This window comes from Drosophila innubila, assembly GCF_004354385.1.
Source record: "Drosophila innubila isolate TH190305 chromosome 3R unlocalized genomic scaffold, UK_Dinn_1.0 2_E_3R, whole genome shotgun sequence".
Lineage (NCBI taxonomy): Eukaryota > Metazoa > Arthropoda > Insecta > Diptera > Drosophilidae > Drosophila > Drosophila innubila.
Window position 1 is genome coordinate 7,082,871 of NW_022995380.1, and position 20,745 is coordinate 7,103,615.

A 20,745-nucleotide genomic window follows, 5' to 3' on the forward strand; every position below is an offset into this window, starting at 1 on the left:
GGAATAATATCTACGATTTATCTAATTTTATTAATATCGATAAAAACACTTGTTTAAAATTAGAAATTTACACTTTATAATACCAATATAGTTAAAGTAACGTAAATCTATATATATTTAAAATTATTTGACCTGACTTACTAACTGACTGATCATTTTACAGCCCAAACCATAAGACCTAGTAAATATAAATGTATATTATACCGAGACTAGATTACACATTAATATGTTGTCTTGTTGTATAAAAAATGAGTAAATATTTTTTAATATGTTATTAAAAAAGTTCAAAAATAAATAAATAAAAATAATTTTATGCTAAAATTTTTAATCAATCTGAAAAATGAAATCAATTGTTAACTTATCTGACTTCTTTTGATTTTTTTTTTTGTCTGAATGAAAAGTTTGATTTCTGGCCTGACATTTGTCTCAGTGTAACTGCGATTCCGATTTAGAGTTCGACTTTGACTGCGTATTGTCTGCCTCACTGACCAGTTTCCAGTTTCCAGGCTTTCGCTTTGTCTTGTTGTTGTTGCTCGCTGGTTCCTTTTGAACTCTATTAAACTCAGCGAATTTATTAATTTCGCTGCTGATTAACTGTTTCAGATATCCGCTGACCATTGCCTGCTGTTGGTATCCGTTAGTCGCATCGCTCAATAAATCATTTTTCTCTCTCTATTTTTTCCTGATGCTTGAAATCTCTTCTGCTTCTTTAGTTTCTTTATTTCTTTTTGCCTGACAAAGTTTGACACTTTCTGGCGTTCTGTCAAGCTTTAATGGAGCAGAAGAGAATGGAGAGGGGCAAACAGGCATCGATTGGGCAAACGAACAGAGAGTATATTAAGTATAATGACAGTGTCAAATGCAAAACACGACAATGACATGCAGTCGGCTACCAGCTTAACTACAGCTAGATCCATATTCATAGATACATAGATACATTCATATTTGCAGGTGTGTAGTTGTGTTTGAGTGTATCTCTGATATGACAACTGTGACACAACAAACAAACCAAACAATATACGAATATTTAAAAGCATCTGGTCGAAGTTTTGAATGCTCTTGATTGACTTATTAAACTAAAATGTAGAGAAAATATATCATTGCCAGTTACAATCGTCAAGATAAAAAGAATCAAAATTTTTAAAATGAAAAACAATCGGTAAATTAAGATAAATACCTAAATAAATACATTTTAATTGTAGATTTTTTTGGAAGCATGAGTTTTCAAAGAATTTTAATAAGCTCATTTAAATTTTTTTTATTTCAGCATCTTAGAAATAAAAGTTCTATTTATAAAATATTGTGCTAGTTATGTTAGACAATTCTAAACATCTTTTTAATTGAAGAGTAATATTGATATGATTCAATATTATCTGAGAATTATTTTCTATTTGTTTTACTTAAAAATATCTATTTATGATATAAACAAAGCAAAGGTTAAAGATTCGGCTCTACTTTAAATATATCTGTAATAAAGATGGTGAGTTAGTATTATCTGTCACTTTATAATCACGTTCTTTTATAGTAATTTAACAACATATTTTAATATTATTTTTTAATTAAGGACTTGACTGTTCTGATGTAAATAAAATAGCGAGTCCTCCATTGTCACTTTTATTAATATATTTGTTGATATATCGATTGATATTATGACTTTATCATAACAAATCATATCATATAGTCGTTATACTCTCTGTACTTCTGTTTCTTATGTCTCTCTCTGTCTCTGTCTCTGTCTCTCTCACTATTTCCTTTTTTCCTCCCTCTTCCTGTCTCTTTCACTAGAACTGCTACAATCTGTGAAAATGTCAGCAATGCAAAAGGGAGTTTGGTTGTTTGGGTTGGCTGAGTTGCTTGGGCTCTGTTGGGTTGGGTTACATTTGTCACCTGCCTGGTGGAGGTTGTGTTGTATTGTGTGGTGTGCTGTAGTATTGCTGTGATGTGTTTTGGTTTCGCTGGTGTCCACGTTGACGTCCACGTTCTACGTTCTACGTTCCACTTATCTCGCGCAATTGATCGGCTTTTGTGGTTGTTGTTGACGGCCATTGTTTGCATTCCTTGTGTGTGTGTGAGAGTGTGTGTGTTATGTCTAAAATGTCATTTGCTGTTGTTTGTTGCTCCCTGTTTTTTTTTGTTTTCTTTTTGCCACAAAAGCAGCCATTTTGGACCCTGCGGACTTGTCACAAATGGCAATTAATAATTGTAGCTACTTAGCAGAAGAATGGGACAAGGGGGAAGTGGGAGGAAAGTGGGGACAGATTGTACATTTTTGAAAAGGTAAATATTGGTTTATTGTCGCTGGTTGTTGGCTGTTGATTGCTGATTGCTTTTTGTTGTTTTTGTTGATGCCGTTTGTTGGCCATTAAATGTGCACATTGTGTATACTTTATGGCTTTGCCTTGTTTTAGTTCCTCTCTATCGCTCTTTTTATTGTCTTTGCAATTTGCTTAATAATTATATTTAATTTACACTGCAATGCTTTTGCCCAGGCGCCGTTTTTTTAATTTTATTGTTTTTTTTTTTTTTTAATTTTATTTGTTATTCTTTGTTACATTTGTTTTTTTTTTGCTATGCAGCTTTTAGGGTATTCGCTAATGTTGTCAGCCTTTGACAGATGCCGATATGGATCTGGAACAAGTTGTGCCACTTAATTGGCAAATTATAGCGCTTGTCTAGATCTCAATGGTTGGCCAATCAACTTTGACATTGATGCGTTCAGGCAGCTGCAATAGTTACCCCAAAAACAAAGAAGTAAATGGATAAAAAAAACTGAACAAAAAAAAAAACAGATAAATAACTTGGCCCTCGCGTAATGAGAAACTTGTTATATGAAATTAGGCAGACTATGGTAACGATGGGGAGCAGAGAGGGGAAAAGGAAAGACAGACACTCATGGGCATATTAAAAAGCCCCGCGGCAAAAAGTTATACAAACACATAATTCCTCATACAACGACGCCAGGGGAGACTCATCGACTCATGGACTCATGGACTACGACTCCTGACTTGTCATGAAATTGATATGCGAGGAGACGGCAAAGAAACTTACTTACGACAAGTTCGTAATGCCAAAAGGCACCTGCAACTGTCGCAGACTGAAGCGTAAATTGATAAGCTGCCAACAGCAAGAGAGTGCGAGAGAGGAGGGGATGAAGAGCCGTTGCAGTTGCAGTTGCAGTTGCAACTCTGACCGGTTAGACTTATTAGTGACTGCGATTGACATTGCCTTCTGCTCTTCCTTATTTCTTATTTTGGTTCCCTTCTGCTCAGCGGGGATTTGCGCATGTGCAGCCTGTAGACTGTAGACTGCACTGGCCAATCCCCAAGCCCATTCCCATGCCTGAACTCTCTCGTTCTCAGCCTCCTTTGACTAGACCAGAACAGAACAGAACAGACCCAGACCAGACAAAACGAGATAAACATTTGGCTGCGACTTTGGAATACTTGCACGCAATGTAATTGCAGTTCAGTTTCGATTCCTACTGGAGACACCTTTTGTCTCCGCTGACGTCATGATACTTACACCGAGAGAAATGCAGATGATGTTGTCTTTAAGGAAACAATTTTTTAAATTATTGAAAAAAGAAAGCTTCAGTTTGTTTCATTCTTGAAAGATTACTATTTATTATTGAAAATATTTTTTTCTCTCATTTATATTTCTTAAATTGTTTGCCTATTGAAAATATTCATATTATTGATTTTTGTCTGAAATTCTTCATTTATTTATAACTCGACATAGTTTAATTTTGATAGAAAAAACTTATTACACTGTTGAGGAGGAAGCAAATTGTAAAAGAAGGCGTTAACACATTTTTATTTCTGGAATTGATCAATTAATTCAATCTCAATACATTGTAACTTACACGGAGATAATAAACTAATCACACTTTTGTTACCGAAGTATTTATGTTCCTTATGAATGTGTATTGATTTTAATTCAGTACTATATTCAATATTTTATATTTATTTTAATATGTTCTAATTTTATATTAATTAGCGGCAGGCTCTTCCATCTTTTTAAGTGGAATGCATAATCGCTAAAAATTAATTTTTCACTTTCGAGTATATTTTTTTTTTATTTTTGCGAATTTTGCATTGTATTTTGATATTTGAATCATTGCAACTGCTTAGAAAATTATAATTTATTTTTGAACAGAGTTACTTAAAAAAATATACCAACTGCAGTTTTCTGTGCATTCGCGAGAGACTAATCTACGAGTTCTCTGCATCTTGCTCTCTTCGTTGTGGGACTCTCAATTATTGGTTGGTGCCATCTGTGGCGAGTGCCTGCGGTTATATGTACATATGTACATACATACATTCATATACGGAACATATGTCAGCCTGTATGTCATTTACTCTCTGCTCTCCCCACTTCCCGTTTCCTCTCTTGCTGCTCCTAGTGAATGCGGACATTTTGTTATGGTCCTTTCTAGGAATTGTGTGCAAAAGTTCTTGCTTGTAAGTTGTCGACGTCAGTGGCACATATAAATCATTGAGATAAGTGGCAACGCCAAGTGTTGCACCATGCGCTGATGTTATTGTGGCATTTATGGCAGCAGCATTTTAATTTTAATGGCCTTATGGCTATTAAGTAAAGTTGCACATTTAAATCGTTAGTTTAATGGGATTTGGATGTGTTTTCAATTGCAACTTCCGAGTGCAACGTGATGCAAAACAGATTCAAAATGAGCTTGATAAGCGATTAGGCGATGCCACTGTATGATAACCGACAAGCAAAAACAAAAAAACAGGCAACAACTCTTAATTACAGCATAATAAAATTCACACACATACACATTCGTACACCTATTCTCTGGGCTGGCAATGCAATAGACAGAGTTAGCAATATGCGCTCTGTTCTCTTTGGCTGTGTGCTGTATTGTTGGGTCTGTGTGTATTGGTGAGAACACGCCCCGTTCATTTTGAGCGCAAAGTCATTGAGCAAGCGAATGATATTAGTTAGAGCGAGACGCAGCGTACACTTCCATAATTGGCAGTTGCAGTGTGACTTTCCAGTCGCGCAGAACAATGGAATTGAAACACAATACTGTACGCTCGCTCTCTCTCTCTCTCTCTCTCGCTCGCTCTGCCTCGCATAAGGCGTGGGGAGCGCGACGATCGCGTTGCCAGGACGACTGGAAAGCGCACAACACACTGAGCAACCGACGCGTCGCTCTGTTCGTGTGCCAATTGCCATATCGTTTCAAGCAGGACTGGTTTTTTCCAATTTCGTTTTCAGTTCTTGTTGGATTCTCAAAGCGTCTACGTGGCCGCGCAGTCACTAGCCACAGAGAGCCAGTTCGAGTCTCTCGCGCAACTTACATTTTCGGCAACAACTGACAACGCGCAACACGCCACACGCAACACGCAACGGTCAACGGCCACCGCCGTCGGCGCTTCTCAGTTGCCATTGTTGTTGTTGCTGTCGCTGTCGCTGCCGCTTGCGCTGCCGCTGCCTATATATTAACGGTTTCACAGGCGAGAGCGAGGGCTCCGCTCCCCTCGTCCACGTCTGCATCTCTGTCGGCAACGTTAGTGTTTCGTCGTCTCAACGTTTCAGATTTGACTTTGGCCCGCTTCACGTTATTCATATATTCATTCGTTTCTGCCGCTCGCGTGCAGTCGCTGCTCTCTAACGGTGCTTTGCCGTCGTCAACGTCAACGTCAACGGTAGCGTCAACGGTAACGTCCACGCCAACGCCAACGCCAACGCCTGGCGTCCCGTTCGGTGTTTACAGATCAGTGTTAGTGCTCAAAAGGTGCGTGCCCAACGCAAGTGAAAAGTGTGCAAAAAATCAAAACAAAAAATAAAATAAAGGGGAAAAAACAAAAAGTAGAAAAACGCAAAATCAAATTCAAATTCCGATTCTGATTTGGCCTGCTCCTGTCACGCGATACCCTACAATTGAGCAGCCGGTTTGGCATAGTTCTTTATGCTCTACACGCAACAACAACAACAATAATAATAACAACAACAACAGCAACAGTTACAACTACAACAACAACAACATTAGTTTCAAAAGACAAGTGCAAGTGCAGAGCTTTCAATTGCCGGCGGTCATTCACATTCACAGACTTCTCAGTCAATGTCACAAAATGTCACTTTGACAGCTGCAAGCGTCGCTGCTGACGCCTCTGCCAACGTACACGTACGTTGCTGCTGCTGCTGCTGTTGCCGCCTCCGCATTAAAGCTCAAATGATTTGCGTGCCGTTCTTGCGTTTGGCCTGCTGATTTGTTGCATGCGTCGTTGGCGTCGTCATCGACCGTCAACACCAGCAACGCTTAACTAAACCAACAGCAACAACAACAACAATAACACCAACTAATGCGTGCACGTGAAAAGCAAAAGTGTTTAAAACAACAAACAAAATCAACAACAAAACTGCAAATCGAACTTCAAAAATTTGTTGTGAATTTGCGTCAATTTTTGTCATTTATTCAATTTGATTTCCCATTGCAAAAAGTTGATGCGTGGAATATCGTGATAATTACCTATATTTTCCGTCACATTACAATATGTGCTGTCAATTAGTTTTTTCACACAAAGTTAATTAATATTAATTACAGTATGAATAGAGATCTAAAGTTCATAAAATTCGAAGCAACGTAACAATTTGAATAAAGGATTTCTTTTTAAACTTCTTATTCACTTCTATATATATATCTGAAAATTATCACTTCTTTTTAAATCAGAAACAAAAATTTGTTTTAATTGTTTTTACATTCAGTCAGTTAAAGCGAAAATGTGAACCAAATGTTGTGGTATTGCAGAAAAATATAATATTTACTTTTTATTAAATTGTTATATTGATAATAGTAACAAACTATTGATGAAAGCACTCAATATTTAGAAAATATTGCCGCTTTTGTAAACAGAAATATATCTTCACAATTTTATTATCTTATTTCATTTTTCATAGTAACTTATTCATATGAACAATGGAAATCTTAGCACTTTCCTTATATTTTTAACAATAAATTATAACACAATGAATTAGACATGAATTAAAATGATGTTAAGTTTATTTAAATAGGTGTGGTAGATAGGAAACTCTACCATGATCTTTAGTTTTATTTAAATATAGTTTAATACATTTCCAATTTGCATTCTTTTAATTAGCTTTACAGTGTTCTTGGAGATTGAAAAAGTGCAATAAACATACAGAAAAAAAGAGAAGAAACACTTAAAAGATATAAATAAATAAAAAAGAAACAAAATGTGAGGCGTGATGATAATTCATAAAGCAAAAATACGTGTGGCTAAAACGATACCAACAGCTGCAGCTGCTGAGATCCTGCAACAGCAGGACTCATAATAAATACAAAAGCAATTACAAATCAAACATAAAAAGGAAAGAAAAAGCATAAGCATAAGCAAAAGCAAAAGAAAAAGAAATAAAAAATAAAGAACTTGCAACAAGAGGCGCTAAATCTGAAGTACGCCTTCAACGCGAGGCTTAACGTGCAACAGAACAAAAATCATTCACAACGGCGACCATAACGAACTCCGCCCTTGCAATGAGCCAACTGGGCACCGTCTACGCCACAAAGCGAAGGCGACGCAATGGCAAAAGGTGAGTGTAAGTGTGTGAGTGCGAGTGAGAGATGACGCCGCAGGGGAGCACAAACTGTAGCTGTGGCAAGTGTGGGTTGCACTGTTATTATTACTGAATGATTTCAATCAATGAACACAATCTGCCTTGCAGTCAACTGGCCACTCCGTTATGACCATCAATCTGCGGCTTGTTGGCCGCGTCAATCTTTTATGCGAGAAATCAATGCCTTAACTGATAAATGATGCCACAAACATCGTTTATGCTACTGGTCTTTAATTTATGAATCAATTTGTGCTGAATCACGCTGCGTATACGCAATATTAATAATGTAATTGAATAGTATATTTGTATTAGATATTATTCAATTTTCGCTGCAACACACTGCGTATACGCAATGCCACCCAAGGTGTAATTGAAACAGAAAATTTAAATTGAAATTGAAACTGCACTTCAATGGGAAAATTATGTATATATTATTCATGTTGTCGGCAGAGTTGCGTGAAATTACAGTTGTAACTCTACAACTACCTTCTTGAAGGGGACGGGGGTAGGGGCATTTGGGGTGGCCCTTTTATTAATATTTCTTTTTTATAAGCGATACTTGGTTCTCTTCTCTTTTCTTCTCTTCTCTTCGCTCTATTGCAGCCTTATCGCGCTGCCAAGATCAAGAATCGCCGCTCCTGTTCGCGCTGCCTAAAAGTGCATATAATTTCTGATAATTTTGTGTACTTAACTTTGCCGCAAAATACTTGTAAGCGAGAGAGAAACATATGTGAACTACACGCGACGCGAACTAAATATGCAAAAAAAAAAAAAAAACAAAAGAAGCAAAAAATGTAGTGAAAATAATATAAGAAGAGGAACAACAAAAAAAATTGTTGCTGGCTTTTGCAGTAGCTGCAGACTAAGACACGCCCCCAACTGAGCACTGTAATTGCGCCCCAACCTGATCAGCAGCGGGAGAGCAACAGCCCAGGTTCGAGCCAGGTCCAAAGATAGCGACAAAGTTATTAATTTCTTGCCAATACCCTAATCAAAAACCACAAGCAGGGTATTACAATTTGCTAACAATTTAAGCAACTTATTGAAGATGATGGCCTAGAGAATTTCAAAATAAATTTGTTGCTGAAACTGACAACCGAAAGATAGAGAAGACCTTATTTTTTAAATTTAATATATAGGAACAATCGTTTAAAAGTTGATTATAAATTTTACTCACTTTTTTTTCTCAATTTAATTTTAACTCTCCACAACTATAAAATTTATAATAAGTCCTTAGCCTAAATTAACTATCAAAATTTAAATTCCGATAGACTATGTAAATTGTAGTTCAAACTTAAAATATTCAACTCACAATTGAGTCTTAATTGAACTTTTTGTTATTATCTTTGTGTATTTACTACTATAAGTAAGTTGACAATATAAATTTATATATATAAAACAAATATAAGTTAATAATATATATAGGGTATACGAAATTCAGCAACCCTTACATAGTTTTTTCCGCTTTGTTTTTTTTATATTATTATTCTTTTTTTTTTTTTGCTGTGCAGCCATCGACAGGCAGCGCGCATAATTTGCAGCAGTTCGTGGCTTAAAAAACAATTACTTCTCGCCAAAATGCTTTGCCAGGTTGCCGCTACCCTTCTTCCCTATGCTCTTGTACTCCTTGTGCTGGACACGTTGTTGTGCTACCCTGTGTACATTAGTGTGTATGTTGAGCTGGTGTGTTCGGCTCGCTCGACTGACGCAAAATTGTCACCTTGCCATGCACACCTGCAATTAAGTGTGTAGCACCCCACTCCGGTATGACTCTACCAGGTACTGCTCGAAATTCTCCTAGAATTTATGTGTTTGTTGTAATGAAACGATCAAAATGTGTCTGACTAAACAACTCGTTGTGCTATTTTAATTGCGCTCCTTGCAGCTGCAGTGTAAATATTACACATACGCCGCATTGACCACACCGAAACACCAAGGAAGAGTGCTGCAAAATGCTTAAGAACATTATTAAGTGTTGGACAATGTTGCTACGTAAGGCTTGCGTGCTAATGCGCCTATTTTTATTAGAACTTATAATTTCAATTAAAGCCCATTATCTGTGACGATAAAATAAAAAATAACAACTTAAGTAATGGGTTTTACGTAGAGTACAAGTAGTAAAACTAACAGATGCTATTCTCAGACTGACTATGTACATAAAAAGTAAAGACATTTCAGAACTCAAGCTTGTAGCTCCAGATAGAATATGGATGTTAACTGTATAAAATTATCTAAATGAATCGTTTCGGAGAAGGGTATATCCCTGTTCGAATTGATTTATATATTTAAATTGTTGTGACATAGCTGTTGACCAAATAAATAAATTATATGGTTAATTTGAAATATTAATATTTAAAATTAATATGTATTTAAAAAATTAAAAAGGGAAACAAAAAAAACGATTAAAATTTTATTTAAATATAGTACACAGAATTTCTTTAAATTATTATTAAATTTGAGTAAAAGAGAGAGCTGATTCTGATTCAATAAGAAAAATCTTTATTTTATCATATATTCTAAATTAAAAGATATTCTGATGGAATACATAAAAATAATTCACATTCTCATGAAACTTAATGTAAAATTTTCATAAAGCTTGAAAATAATGCTTTACTTTTCTTATATCCCAAATATATAAATTTCTTTTAGATAATATTTGATTATTACACCTCGTTCTACTAATACCATAGTATGATCAATTTTAAGATCTGTTTCAGATGGTTTTTGGCTGCTATTGAGTATTGGTCAATAGAGCTTAGATTTAACCCATACAGCCACCGCAGCTGCACCACTGCACCACTGTTGCAAGCAGTCCAATTTAATTGTTGGACATGCACCTCTGGCATTCGAGGGGCACTTTTTCCATTGTCAGCGCAATTATCCACAAGTAGTTAAAGTTACCGTCCACCACCCAAACTGAATCCCGAATACCCCTAACTATAACAACAACAACAACAACAATTGCAACTTAGTTGCAAGTTGAGTCTCGAACTCTAACTTCGACTCCATTTGCAGCTGCATCGACTGTTGGTTCCACTTGTTGGTTGTTATGGATATATGAGTCCTGCTTTTGCTTTATTGATTATCAGCTTGTTTTTGTTGTTGTTGCTGTTGTTATATGTTGTTGGGCTTGTTATTGATTGCAGTAAGTGGTGCAGCCAATAGACCTTCCCTCTATCATCTAAAGACCAAGCTATGCCTTGCTTTCAGTCCTTGTTGCTATTAGAAATTGTAATTAGCCAAGTTACCTGACTGCCTTTGTTGTTGTCTTTGTTGTTGTTATTATTAGGGAATCAAAAGGGCTTTAAAGTTCAAGCACTCATATTTTATATGACTTGATTGAGTTGCAAAACTTGGAAAAACTCTGTGAAAGTTCCAATGGGTATATAACTTTTTAGCGAACTATGCAAACTAAATAAATAATACATAATAAACATTATTGCGAAATTGCTTGAGTTTTCACAGTCATTAAAGAAACAGAATATATTTTGTTAACTAAAATACTTTCAATTCGATATGAAGTAGTAGAAAATAGTTTTAAACAAACTATGAGAGCTCATTCGGTATTCTGCGTATTTATACATTCATTCAAATAAACAGAATTTCATTAAAAATTATTTGTAATATTTATGTTGAAAAAATGGCAAATATTTTGCATCAAATGTGTGCTTAACTTTCTTGTTTTTTAAGTGACTATTAATCCCAAAATTAATCCGTCAGTATGCTATAGAAGTTGATGACTTGGTTTAGCTTTCTGAACTACTATCTTTTTGTCTAAAATTTTCGATCGAACGAAGTAGGACCCTTGAAACCGCAATGTTTCCCTGACATATGTTTTCTCGGCTGCTCTCGGGACATACACGTAAATTGAAAAGGAAACCGAATTGAATTGGATGGGTGAGCGGGACGTGGGTATAGGGTAGAGGGTTAGAGGGTCAGACGTACCAGCTGACCATATGCCAATGCCAATGACCATACCCATAGAGCACCACACCATAAATTTTAACAATGAGACACAAAAGTTCATTTCAAGTTGTTGTCGGCGAATTGACCAAAGGACCAATAAAGGGGGCCAACATAATAGACAACAGTTGGCCAATGGTTTGGTGGTGCTGGCCGTAGTTGTTGTTTGTGGTGTTGGTGGTGGTGGTTCAGTTTCTCTTTCTCCCGCTGCTTCTCCGGCTGCTTCTCCTGCTGCTGCTCATTAGTTGCGCCTGCGCTGCTGTTGTTGCTGCTGACTTTGCTGCTGTCTTTTAAGAGTTCACATGGGGTTAAAAGTATATCAGACGAGTTATCGCTTGGACTGTTGGTTAATTACAGTTCAAGGGGCGTGAGAGCGGGTGTGATATCAGTCATAGATAGGCAAACACATCTCTATAATGCACTTCATTAAGGTAGAACAGTCATATGCCACTCTAGTTTAACATTTAAAGTGGTTTAGAGAAACATTTTATAAATGAATGTATTTTAAGTGAAAGGTCCTCCATGTTCCATTCATAAGCTTCATTTAAGTTACTTCATATACTTTATAGTACTTAAAAATTCAAAACAATTTTAATGTTGCTGTTTTTTCTGGCTGTTCTCTTAACTTGCTTAAATAAAATATTCACATCTTAGCAATTTTTATGTCCTTCACATATTAAAGTTCCATCTATTAGTTTGCTTATCACATATTTTAAATTTCGCTCTTTGTATGAACATTTTTAATTTTTAATTCCTAATTATCATAACATGAATAATAAGTTCATTAAATTTTTTAATTTTCATTATCGTTTATTCATTCAAAGTTGAAAACTCTAAAAGTTATTGTGGTTATTTTAAGTATAAATGCGTCATTTATCAACGACACATTCAGCTAATTTTCTCCGAGTGTATCAAGCTTTGATTAACTGTTTTCCAGTGGTTAAACATTGTCTCGATTTACCGCCCCTCAACCAACTTCCCCTTACCAGCTCCCCGTTAGTTTACTTCGTCTATGTGGCGATTATCTGTAGCTCTAGCTGTAGCTTGTATCTGTATCTCTTACTGTATGTATCTGTATCTGTGTGTGTGTGTAATTAACACCATTGCGTAATGCAGCGTATCGAAGCCTAAATAGTGCTGCTCCATATGCCCAGCTTGGTCGTAAGGGGGGCCTGGCAGCCATTTAAAAAGCGCCAATCGACACAGTCACCTCTTTCACTCGCTCCTTTGCTCTCTGTCTCAATCGCTCTCTCTATCTTCTTCATTTTATCTATATTGAATGCATTTTCAACCATTTGTGAAACTTTGTTGCTACTGCTGTCTGTCTATCCCATTTCATCCCATTCCATCTTTCTCCTCGTCTTGTCTCGTCCCGTCTCGGCCTTGTCGGAAGGTGCTAAAACGATTTTGGTATTACATTTTAAGTAAACGCTCTTAATGTCAACTGTGCAGCTGATTGACTGACTGCCTGACTGACAGGCGGGCCATCTGACCTTAGAGGCCTATGCAATTCGATGTCAGTGAACTCTTATATCATACACACACACACAAACACACAACCACCTTTTGAGGCCAATCCTTAATCCGTAATCCATAAGCCACTTTAAAAATTGACCACCTGCCTCTTGACTTGGAACGCGCCTAGTTTAGGTTTTTGTTGTTGTTGTTTTTGGCCAAAAGCAAAACAAAAGAATTTTGAATTAACCAAAAGCGTTTCCATAAAAATCCACCCCAGGATCAGGACTTGGCATTACATACAACTCAACTCGTTTTGTTCTTTGCGGTGTGCGCTGAACTGGAGCGCGCCTGTTAATGAAAGGAGGGACAGCGGGAACGGTAGGGCGAGTAGAGAGAGCGGGGTGTGCGGGGTGAGCGAAGGGAGCTGGGCGTGTTGTTCAAAGTTCAGGCCCGGCAGGTGATACTTTTCATAGCCATACGTTATCCTTTTTTTTGGTCCCTTTGGCCAAAGAATTGCGCTAAACTAAAGCAAGTCAGAGTTGTTTAGTTAAAACTGCATGACATGAAGATACTCTGTACCAGATAATGCAGTTGTATAGTGTAAAAAATATAATCATACTTAAATATCATCTGCATTTATTTTTTGAACGCAGTAAAATTTGTTCATTGCATTTATTAAATATTTTTATAAGTGTATTTCAAAGACTACATCTGGCATAGATAAATCTGTAAAGCAAATTTACTATTTCTTAATCATATAATACCAGCGATTGAACATATACTTAAACATAATATCTATTGTAAACTAATTTGACTGTTGATGTTGTTAATTAATAAAATATTGTATTTTTATGGGATTGCAGCGAATTCTCACAGTTAGTTAGATACACTTTACATCCAACACATTTATAGGGTATCAAAAGAAAACACAGCTGAGAGTGAAAATTTCATTATAATTATATTTTTTTTTTTGACGAAATCAAAAATAATTTTTATAATTATGCCATGAATAAATGATAAATGCAAGAAAAGTGAATGATGAATGCCCGGTAGCTGACTGGGTAGATAGCTCATCATTAGCAGCACACACACACAAATACACAAATACACATACACACATTCCTGTAGACGCCCCCCAAAATAAAGAAGCAATGACGGAGATGGAGGAGGAGGAGGAGGAGAAAAAGGAATAGAAGCCGCGCCCACGCTTTGCTCAAGCAGGGTGGAACCCAGCCACACATCAACCTCTTACAGCCCAGCTGCTCCTCTCTAGCTTCTCTAGCCCCCTCTCTCCTCACTATCCCACTATCCCCTCTGTACCACCGCCCCTGCACTGTGCTCCTTCACAGCTGTCAAAAGGTTTTCAAAGTTGCTTTGCCAAGCGCTTTGATGTCGTCCCTACTCTGTTTCTCTGGTATGTGTGTGAATGTGTGTTTGTGTGTGCTTGTGGTTGTGTGTGTGTGTGTCAGTAGATACATTTTTCCAAGCTCACATATAAAAAAATTTCGCTGGGTTCGCTCAAAGATTCCGCTGCGCGAATCGCAAAAATGTTTAATCGATAAAATAAATGAGTTGCCTTTTGCGCTGTTGTTGCTGTTGTTGTTGTCACAGTTGCTGCCTCTGTTGTTGTGGTTGTTGTTGTTACTGTTACTGGCATAGTTGACGTTATTCTTGTGCAAAACTTTATGCCGCCACACAGATGTCGGCGCTGCCTTTGGAACAATCATAAAACTACACACAACATCGACACACTCGCACACACACACACACAAACACTGAATACACACAAGAGTAATTATCATAACTGTATATTTATGTACTCCACATTGACTCAAAGTGTGTGTAGATACATATATCTTTCAAATAAATACAAATTCTTAAATGCCTTTGCTGAGATCATAAACCACTCACAAATAAATAGAGGTATTCCCGCAAGTTCTGTCAATCTTAAATGTTCTTGAATATGTAATTCTAGATATTGTTAAATAATATATTAATATCTATATGTTACAATCTTCAACCTTTTGTATCATTAAGTTTCATCAAAATAGATCAATTCTCTTTATTCTGGATATGTATGAAGAATGTTGAGAAAATACCTGTTTGTATAATTTAACGGAATGGCAAAAGATATAATCTGTAAGTGAGTTAGGAATATTTTTAGACAATAGAAGAAGCTGCGTATGTCAATGCCCTTCAGTAACTGTCTTCAATCTCTTGACTGATTCCTTTAATAGCTGGCAGTAAATGTGCTGTCTACAGGTCTTTAAATAGTTTTATCTTTTTGGCTTTTAACTAAAATAAATTTTACTTTTAATTGCTCTAAATTACAGTAGAAAAAGACAAACAACTAAATAAGAAAATAAATATTACAAAAAGCAGGGATTATAATGGGTAACCATAACTTAAACTTTAATCAAAACAAACCGTATTTGATTTTAAATTTAAATATTAATGTTTTAGATAGATCTTTTTCGTTATTAAATTATAAATAGAAAGCTTGCTAAGTTCAGAAATTATAACTCTAAAAGCGAATACTGTAATCTACCCCCAATAAAATGAGCTGTAGATTAATTTAGTAATTTTATTTTTTATTTACACAATAAAATTTTATTAAATGGAAAACTAGTGAACTTTAAAGAATGCTAATTTCTTGCGTGTTTTGCTGGAATTCCCCTAATAAAGTATATAGTTATTTAGCATATTTTGACAGTTGTCATTGTCTGATTGGAATTCTCGCATAGTTTAAACTGCAGATAGCTCATCTTTGAGCTTATCTCTTTAAAGTAGCCGCCACTCGGTTTCCTAAAACATTTATCACTTCATTAAGTGGCAACTGTGGAGGGAGCAAGAGAGAGAGAGAGAGAGAGAAAGAGGGACAGGGAGAGTTGGGTCCATGTTCGAGTGTCACTTGAATTGTTTTTTTTTTTTTTTTTGTTACTTTTTCTCTTTAAATTGTTTTGCACAATTAATATGCAAATGAAGGCATCTTAATGTGGCATCCAAGAAGAACCGATTCGAAATATGCAAATAATGCGTTAACAACTTAATTCGCTCGCCATACCATTGAGTAGGCTCCAAGTGGATTTCAATGGGAATGAGGATCCTCTGGTTTGGTTAGCTGGACGATTAGCGCGGGTCCTGAACCTGCCCCAGTTGCCACTGTGGCAGCTACCAACTGAGTCTCAATGGATGCAGTCGGCTTTTGTACTGAAGTGTCACACACAGTTTCTGCTCTCCCCTTTCTCTGCCTCTCCCCTCTCTCTGCCTCTCTTACGTTTAGCTTCTGGTTATCTTTAGGTTCAGCCTCACGATCGTTTTGTAGTCGCCTGCGTCTGGTTAGGCTACTGCGATTCGACAAACGATTCTCAGTTCTTTTGTTTTTTTTTTTATTTTTTTATACCCTGGTTTTATTTTCGAGTTGACAAAATTAATGAGTTGAAGCTGCGCTCTGTAGAGTCAGAGTCAGAGGCTGGACAAACACTGGGCAGTACCGGGGTCTGTACCGGGTGGAAAGGTTGCAGCGGGAGCTCGTTAAATTTAACAGCTCAGCGTTCAGCTTTTCTCACCCGGCTCAAACGGCAAATTTATGCGTGAATTTGGCGCAGATCCATTAAGTGGTCCATAGATTAAAGCCAGCTTCTTCTTGTTGTTGTTGTTGTTGTCGTTGTGGCCTTTTAAGTGCTGCACAAAACTGTTGCAACGGTAGCAATTTCATTTTCATGTTTCTCCTCTCCTGACAGCTTCTTTAAATGGCGCTTAACTTTTGTTTTGACATTTCGACGCTGTTGACATTTTTTTTGGGAGAGGGTCTCGCATCTTTTTTTCTGCATATATTTTTATTTGTTTTATGTATTGTCTTGTTGTGCATGCAAATTCAATTAATTGTGACATTCAGTTAAATACCAACCAAACTGCATTACCAGCAGACAGGCAGAGAGAGGGAGACGATAAACTGAAGAATTTCAGGGTATTTTGATCAAAAATATGCATGAAATATTTGTTAATTGAGTCATCTTGGCAGCTACAATACAATAATTTGTTCCTGGACATAATAAACTGAAAGCTATTGCAGTAAAATCAGAAAATATTTAAGCAAATTAATATTGCCTGATTTATCTATGGTTCTGAAGATCCTTATATATTTAAATTAAATTTTCTCATCATGTTTCACAATTCTAACAAAACTCAATTCAAATCAATTTTGATAAAGTTTGAAAGTACATACATAGAATTTAATATTTTGCATTTTTAACTGATTATTATGTTATAAATTTATTTATTTTATGATATTTACCAATGCCCAATAATTTCGTTAATATATTAATTTTAATTTTATTAGATTTAAAATAAATCTTTGATATTTCAGACATTATTTTTTTTTTTTCAATAACCAACTTTATAAATTTATGGATAATAAATTATATATTACAAATAAAGCTAACAAACTAATATGTGTAGTATATTTTCTAGCTAAAATTAAGTATATATATTAATGATATATTTATAGTTTCATAACTACTAGAATAGATAAATAAATGATGAATAGATTCAGAGACAGACAAAGGCAACTAAATACAAATTGATTGTTGCATCCACACTTTAAAGTTGCTTTGCCCTTTGCAAGGCTATAATAAGCAACATGCACTTGAAAATAACAAACAATAACAACAACATCAACAACAACATGCAAAAATTAAATTAGTTTTGCAAAAATTGTGCCATGCAGTAAAAGTGACTTTGCTTTGTTGTTGTTGTTGTTGTATGATGATGTTGCTGTTGCTACTGTTGCTGCTACTTGTTGTTGTAATTGTTGCGTTTGCCGCCTACGCTGCTCAATAGTTGTTTTTGTTGTTGTGTTTTCGGACATGAGACACGCCACTTTGCGTTTTTAGCTGCCAGACGGCGACGCCGACTGTGACGTCGACTGCGACGTTGGCAGAAGCGACAATAGCTGATGCCTGCTGCAGTTTGTGGCACGCAGCTTAACGGGGCACGCATACGCAACAACACAAGCGGCTGGCAGAGCAATAGAGACAGATAGCTTGAATAGAAAAGAGAGCGTAATATGTCGATGTATGAATGAATTAGCAAGTTGTGGTTGTGAGTGTGTGTGAGCTTGTGTGTTTGTTTGCGTTGTATGTGCTGAGATTTTTGGCGCCAAATTGAGCATGCAAAACAAAGATCAACAACGGGACAAGGCACAAGCAGAGCGCAACGTTGCGTATGCGTAATGTGTGGCATGCAGCTATAAGCGAAACGAGTTGAGCTCACGTGCCACACACACTCACTCCCCCTGCCCCTGACCATATCTCTCCCTCTCTCTACCTGTATATTGCCCCTAAAGGATTGCGTGTCATTTGTTTATAAACAATTGAAGAGGAACTGCCGGCTAACCCAAAGCCCCAGTGCTGTCGACCCTTGACACCCATGCAACATGCCAAATGCCACTTGCCACATGCAACATGCAGCAACAGCTGATGAAATGCATCAGCTTCAAATGCAGGTGCATCCTAACTAGACATTGTTCATAATTTTAGAATAGCTGTTAATTTTTAAGTTGAGCAAAAAATATCGGGAAAGGGGCACGAGGCATGCCGCGTGGGCGTTGCAACATTTACGAAATCGAAGTCCAAATGGCAACCCGTTGGGGCAATTTCATGAGGCAAAGCGTCATTGCCGCATTGTAATTTCTTTAAAAGCAATTCATTTCATAATGGTCCCTGGGAAACAGAAGAAGGAAAAAATAATGGAAGGAAAAAAGAGGAAATGTAGAGAAAGAAAATGAGGAGAAGCAAGCGAAAAGAATAGCAGCCAAACGAAAATGGCAAAAATAATGCAAGCGAAATGAGAAAATGGAATGAAATGAGGCAAAGCTAAATAAAAATGGGCTGCGCCTTGGCGAGAGATAGGAAAAAAGAACGAAGTCTGACGAGGGGAAGGGGTGAAAGGTTGTGTGTCTGAAACTTTTGCAAGAAATGTGGCCAACACATACACATACACTCAGCTATGCAGTTATCCTTTGTTCGCAAGGATTCTACGCCATTTTTAGCCAAGACTTTTTTATGGTCTACCCCCAAATAAGTTTAACCCAAACAAAAGCTTTGTTTTCGACTTTTTCTTCTTCTGTTTCTACTTCTATTCGCTTCTTTTCTTTTCTTTTCATTTCATTTCATTTCTTCTTTTATTTTTTTGGGAAAGTTGTTTATGGAATTCATTTTATTACATTCCCTTTATCCCCTTCCTCGCTCCTTCGTTTGTCTGCTGGTTATTTTTAGTGCCCAGAGTTGTTTCAGCTTTTGCAGTCCCGTTGCCTTCTTCTATATAGATAATAAGAAAATTATACATTTTATTCAACGGCAACGTTGCAGGCAAACATCGCAAACACCGCAATGCCCTCAATTTAAGGGGGTCCTTAATTTGCTGTTAAGTTATTTAGTATACGAGTATTTTCTCTTTTTGCTTGTGCCTAATTTGCAGCCTTGACTTCAAATTGACTCGACTTCATTCAAATTGCATTCCAATGCGTCTAACGGTTTTATCATCATCATCATCATCATATTTTGATCATACTTTAACTATCGCTCTATAATCACCCACTCCTTTGCCAATTGTCGTTTATCCTCCATTTCGTCTTTCTTTCATCCTTTGCCAGACACTAATAATTTTCTAAAATTCTGCTCTTCTTTTTTTTTTTTGTTGTTTTTGAATTGCGACTGCCTACACCGTAATTGGCTTAAAGTTTGGACTGAGAGCCGAGAGACTTTTCGCATTTAATTAAATAAATTAACGTTTATTTGCTATGTGGCATTTTGCAAATGTATTTGTCGAGAATTTTGCATTCCACCAAGCTGGTAGCTATGAATGATTCATTATTCTTGTCATCAAAGAAGCTATATATTTTTTATTTCTTGAGTAATTTTTGTATTTAGTTTAGATTCTGATATCTCAACAAACAAAAAACTGTTTCATACTAAAACTTCATTTTTGAAGTATCGTTCCTATGGCAGCTATATGATATAGTGGTCCGATTCAAAAATAAAAACAAACTTGATCTGCGTACGGTATACAGCAGCCTACCTACCAAGTTTGAAGTCCTTAGCACTTATGGTCTCTGAAATCAAACAGACGGACAGACGGACAGAAGGGTAGACGGACAGACAGACGGACAGAAAGACGGACAGACAGACGGACATGGCTCAACCGTCTCGGCTGTTGATCCTGAGCAAGAATATATATACATTACAAACATTCTGCCAAAAACATTATACCCTTTTATGCACATTTTCAATGGGCTCAGGATATAAAAATATATATAAAGTATGTATCCAAACCATTTATTCCGAGTTGAATATATATTTAAGGAAGCGTTTGCGGCTAAGATTCAGATAGATAGTAGTTAGATAGATAGCTAGACAGTGCTAGATAATTTTAATAAACATCATAGACTTCCACTCAATCCCTTCAGCTTAGAACTTATCTTTGCATTCCTGTACACTTGGAGCACACACCTCGTTGGCGTCCGAGCAGGGACTTGCAACTGGGATTAGCTGAGTCCGTTAACAATGTGGAGGAACATGTCCTTCCAACGTCCTGACATCGAACGGACATGCCACTGACAATTACGAGGAAAGCAGCTCAAAAAAAGTGCCAAACTGTGGCAGCAGCAAAAAAATGTCGGGCAATTAACTTAAATACGTTTCAACTTTTTTACCGTGCAAC

The 20,745-nt window shown here is 36.6% G+C and overlaps 1 protein-coding gene and 1 long non-coding RNA gene across 2 annotated transcripts in view; both read left to right on the forward strand.

Annotated features, from left to right (window-relative positions):
- Positions 1-5,549: 5,549 nt before the first annotated feature.
- LOC117791508 lies at positions 5,550-7,176 on the forward strand. The gene is made up of 2 exons (XR_004618060.1): positions 5,550-5,761; positions 7,125-7,176. It is a non-coding gene; the product is annotated as an uncharacterized LOC117791508 (long non-coding RNA).
- Positions 7,177-7,522: 346 nt separating this feature from the next.
- Positions 7,523-20,745, forward strand: part of LOC117791115 (circadian locomoter output cycles protein kaput) — a 35,066-nt gene continuing 21,843 nt past the window's right edge. The window contains exon 1 of the mRNA XM_034630777.1: positions 7,523-7,578. Within this exon, the coding sequence (XP_034486668.1) occupies positions 7,523-7,578 (56 nt within the window). The remainder of the gene's footprint in view (positions 7,579-20,745) is intronic.